This window comes from Phalaenopsis equestris, unplaced genomic scaffold (assembly GCF_001263595.1).
Source record: "Phalaenopsis equestris unplaced genomic scaffold, ASM126359v1 Scaffold000295, whole genome shotgun sequence".
Classification (NCBI taxonomy): Eukaryota; Viridiplantae; Streptophyta; class Magnoliopsida; order Asparagales; family Orchidaceae; genus Phalaenopsis; species Phalaenopsis equestris.
This window is the reverse complement of record NW_018164737.1, coordinates 453,580-458,897: the sequence shown is the minus strand read 5'-3', so window position 1 is coordinate 458,897 and position 5,318 is coordinate 453,580. Positions and strand designations below refer to the sequence as shown.

At 33.8% G+C, this 5,318-nt stretch overlaps 1 protein-coding gene across 1 annotated transcript; it reads left to right on the top strand.

Annotated features, from left to right (window-relative positions):
• The first annotated feature begins 1,087 nt into the window (after positions 1-1,087).
• Positions 1,088-2,302, top strand: LOC110025233 (E3 ubiquitin-protein ligase RHA1B-like). The gene has a single exon (XM_020725580.1). It carries the CDS (start codon positions 1,203-1,205, stop codon positions 1,785-1,787), a length of 585 nt encoding a protein of 194 aa, XP_020581239.1. The 5' UTR covers positions 1,088-1,202; the 3' UTR covers positions 1,788-2,302.
• The last annotated feature ends 3,016 nt before the right edge of the window (positions 2,303-5,318 follow it).

The following is a 5,318-nucleotide window of genomic DNA, read 5'->3' as shown; positions in this document are numbered from 1 at the left end:
ATATATATATATATATTTAAATGATATAAAAAAATACTAAAACTCACATAAATCACTCTTAAATTATCCAATTTGTCTTAATATATCCTAAAAAAATAGGATGAGTCATTGATGATTTTTGGACAAATAATAAATTATTTGATAAAAAATCAAACAATAATAAGGGTAATATCATGCATGCTCCTTCCAATGAAAAAAAAGGAATGATAGCAAGGTAATCATATCATGATTTTTTTTTTCTTCTAATAAATATTATTTTTATTTTGTGACTAATGAAAAATAAATTTTATATAAGCAAAATTCAATGGTTTGACCTTAACAACATTTTATTTTCTCTAAGCTAAGGAAGCTCTCTGAAATATTTATTCCTTGGGTAAAGATCATAACTCATCATCCCCTCAAATCAAGCAATGACATTAGAGAGGAGCGACCACGAACTACAAAAAAAAAAAAAAAAAAAAAAAACATTTATTTGGATTTAAATTCTTATTTTATAAAATTGCCGCATCAATTTACTAATTCAGATAATTTTGTTGGTTGATGTGGTAAAATCATTGACAAAATCATCGAGTTTTGTCTACTCAGAAAATTTTATTTTTGAAGGGTGAATTTAAAATAATATTTTTTTAAGAAAATATTAGTTTAAAATTTTTGCCTATTTATATTTTAGTGCTCTAATATCAATAAGAATTTATCATGATACAAAATTAATATATATTTTTCCTTCCAATTTGAAGTTTTGTTTCTTATGAGATATTATGTTTTCTATTCTCAGAGGGGTTATTATGATTGACTTGAACGATAAAATTTAGGTCAAATTTGCTTTAATCTGAACATATTTTTAACTCATTAAATTTATTTTAATACATAAATAAAATAAATTTTATTTTACTATATTTTTATTGTTCATTTAAAAAAAAATTTATCTTTATTTTGATCAAATTTAAGTCAAGGAGACTCGAGTTTCCGCGAAGCATGAAGGTGGGTTTATTTATTTATTTATTTATTTATTTATTTATTTATATTTGTGGTTAAAAGAAATCTTTAATATCCCCCGCGGTCCTCTATAAGAAGTCCGAAGTCGCGCAGCTTCCATCGGCCTGCGCTGCCAAGAAATTGAGACTTGAGAGCATAGGCGTGTAGACTTGCCTTTAAAGAGAGCAGTGGAGAGCGATTCTCTCGCCACCAAATCTCTTTCTTCCATGGGTTTTCCTGTGGGCTACTCTGAGCTCCTCCTCCCCAAGCTCCTCCTCCAGCTTGTCTTCTTCCTCGGCTTCTTGCGGCAAATCATCTCGTCGGCCTTTGATGCCGTCGGCCTGGGTGACCTCCTCGACTCCGAGACTCCATGGCCCGATCCACAGCCCCAAATCCCATACCATACCACCGGATGCCAACCCCAGGAGTTCCACTCAGTCTCGGCGATGCTAATACAGGAGATCCTCCCGGTGGTTCGCTTTGAGGACCTTCTCACCGAAGAAGGGGAGATCGATCGGCGGCCAATGGGAGACGGCTGTGCCGTCTGTCTTTATGAGATCGAACCCTGGGAGGAGGTTCGGCGTCTAAGCAACTGCCGACATGTATTTCATCGCTGCTGCCTCGATCGGTGGATGCAGCACGATCATCGAACCTGCCCTCTCTGCCGGACCCCCCTCATCCCAGAGGAGATGCAGGAAGCCTTCAATCTCCGGTTATGGGCTGCTGCCGGCATTCCAGACTCCGATTCCGGTGATTTCCCTTCACCTTCATCGGCCTCCTCGTTTCCGCCTCTTTCGCCCGCTCTTCTTTAGCCAGCGGCGCGATGAAGAAAATGGTACGATCTACCAGTTTAAGATCTTTAACTGTAAATAGATCCATGGGAGGCAAAAATTAAATACAGTTAAAGTAGAAAAATCTTAAAGGAATTTTGAAATTTAGTTCGCAAGTTTCTAATTCCTTCTGTACAGTTCCGATTTAATCAACCTCCGGGTCAGAACTTATAAGCTTTTTTCTGCTTTGAGTTAACGACTGAAAAAGGATTGATGATCTTAACTAAAAGATGCGAGTAAATTTGAATGTAAAATTGGATCCATGAAGGGTCTGTCTTCTCATGATTTGGTGAGAAACCTATGCCAAAAAAGGAGAGTGTTCGGTACAGCTTTTGTTATTCAAGGATTTTTCTTACCTTATTTTTCTTGCTTTTGACTGGGGTGTTTTGTCTGTGATTAAAGTAATGTTGTTTGGTGTTTGAGTTTTTCAAAGTTTCTTCTGACCGGTTCCACCGGGGACGAAGAGTCTAAGCAGTGCTTTCTTAAGTTGTTTTCCATGTTTGATACCTTGTTATGCTGTCCTGCACTCGAAAATGTGGGGAAGGTAAACTAGACTGTTCCTAGTAGGCTCTGAAAAAATTGCCATGGTTTCATAGGAGCATCTCATTAAATTTTCTGTCATACATTTGGTATTTAAAAATTAAATTACGCCAAAATTTAATTAAAAATTTGATTTTTATTACAATCTTCTTTTTTTAAAAAAATATATAATATATTTATATATAAAAAATTATATTTTTTGTTGGAATAAAAAAATAATTTTATAATTGTACCATCTGCACATGGTGGGTGGGAATCACCATACAAGTATAATGGGCCCACCATGTGTATTTAGACTGTTCAAAGCTGAATCGGATTAGCGTTAACCGAAAAATAAAATAAATACATAGGTTCAGCCCTACATTGAATCAATGAAGGAGGTGGTTCAAGATTTAATGATTTAACCAGATGAAATCATAAAAATATTAAAAAATATAATAAATAAAATTTAAATGACATAAAAATTAGATGGAATTTATTATACAAGATGAGAAAGAAATAAATATAACTAAGCAAATATAAAGGCATAAAAAAGAAAAAAATAATGGACTAGTAGTCATGAATATTTCATAAAAAGGTAAAGAAGAAAATGAAGCTGAGAATGATTTGAGCAAGATATGTTGTTTTATGATATCAAAAGATTCAAACAATTCTTCATGATTTTTAATAAAAATATGGCAAAAAATAAAAATTTACATTTTTAGTGGTTTGATACATTTGGCAATCTGTTCCATCAGGTTGATCAGTTCAACTGTCGGTTCCAGCCAATTCTTTCTGGCTTGGCGCGAATCCGGTTTTCAGCCAAACCAGAACTGGACTAACAGACAGTTCACGGTCGAATTGGTTGAACTGGCTGGTTCGATATGGTTTTTTAAACGTAGAAAAATAATGTATGTGCAGTGTGACCCAATTGACATCATCAATTATTTTTAACATTTAGCTCAAATTAATGCAATTTCTTACTCTAAAAATCAGGTGAATTTCACTATCATAAATTAGAGCTATAGGCTGCACATTATGATGACGGCTTTTAAAAACCACAAATTTTGTTCTATTTTAATATAAATAGTAGTTTAAACTATCATTAGAATAACGCTTAACATCAATTTAAACTGCTACGAACAGCAGTGGTTCACACTGTAATTTCAATATTCTGAGACGCTCAAACACGCTGCCAAAATAGTGCAACTCAAATAATCTTATAGCAGTTTCAAAATCACAAACATTTTTGCTATGCTTCAATGCTTGTTCGAATTTAACACAAAATAATTTCTATTCTTACATGTTTATCAAATAAAATCTTTGAAAAGACAAATGAGCTTTCAGAGCTCCCAAGTTTTAGGTAATTGGGGTGATAACTAGTTGCCCATTCTCAGTATAGGATAGAATCATTCAGAAAGGGTCATAATGTAATTTCTTAGGTATAATCTTGATGTGTCATCAATAAAATTTTATTATGAAGTAAAAATCTCGGTGCATTTTTAATAAGACAACTTCTAAATTCCATTCAAATTCATTTTCATCCAAAGTTTGGTTCTGGCAAGTTTATAGTCAAATTGATTGTCTGGACAAGATGAACCTAATTATACCTAAACTGATTCAGTTCGGGTCTAATCGGACCCATATCAAGCTAGTGAAACACATATAGAGGTTTAGGAGCATCAATTGAAAAGTCAAATAAACTCTAAATGAAAAGTCAAATAAACTCTAAATGTAGCATATTATTGTCAAATCGAGCGTCTTGATAAGAGGAATTTATCGAGCCTAAGATTGATGAATTATGAGGTCATGAAGACACATAAATCATTAAAAAAATCATCTAGAATCAAGGGGGATCAACATGGACAATCCGGCCTGGTGGTTAGGGAAATCACGCATCAAAGACCAAAAGACCCGTTCCCAATGGCCAAGAAATAAGGCTCTTCTCTTAACTTGGAAAAAGAAAAAAAAAAAAAAGAGGAATTCCAGAGTCTAATATAGAAAGAAGATCTAGTGATAGCCACCGACCTCCGCAGCCGCTTACCACCGTCAATCAACGTCTGTAGGCCACTATTAAACATCGTTGGCCATCACCGCTTGTCGCCGCCGATCACCGGTGGTCATCACATTTGTTTGCAGCCATTGTATTTCAAATACAGTTGTTGTGTCTGACACATGTATTGAAGACCATGTGAATAACCACCAGCCACCAACCAGTGTCGACCACCGCATGCCAGCCACTGACAATCATCATTGGTCGTCACTGCTTGTTGTCCACCATAAGTCTCTGGTGATCCTTGCTTGCAACAGTTGTGGTCTAAATATGACCATTGTGTTGTATAAGACATGCAATTATTGATATAAATTTGTTACCCCGGTCTTTATGTTGCGAGAGATGGCACGCTCATGAACTTACAAATGCATAGTCGATTGCTTTGATAGGGTTAGAACCCATGATTTTTCACTTTTCTTAGTTTTTCAATGTAAAAAAAAATTAGAATGTAAAAAAAAAATTAATGCCTCCAACATATATTTTTTCTATTGTCCGTGCATGTTTTAGATTATTAGTTTGCCTCTAGTGTTATTTTATGTAGTCATTCAAATGAGAGAGTGAAGTGTAGCATGTTAGGTGGTGTCTAAGAGTGATTTAGAGAGATTATCGAGTTGAAAAGATATTTTTTCACATCATTTATCTCATCTCATTATCTCATTTTACCAAAATTCATCTCATTTTACCAAAATTTCATTGTAGTGGAAAATATGTTTTTTCACATAAGAAATTTTCATCACATAAATATAATTATATAGTTTAATAGTTTAATAGTTTAACAGTTTAGTTGTTATTGTTTAAATTTTGCACTTCATTTTTGCTAGTAGTTAAATAATTTATTTCTGAAATTAGTGAAGTATATTCGTTTTACTTTCTTTGAATTTCCTAGTTAATTTATCATTTTAAATTTAAACCTTCTCCGTGGGATCGATATTTTGGGTTTA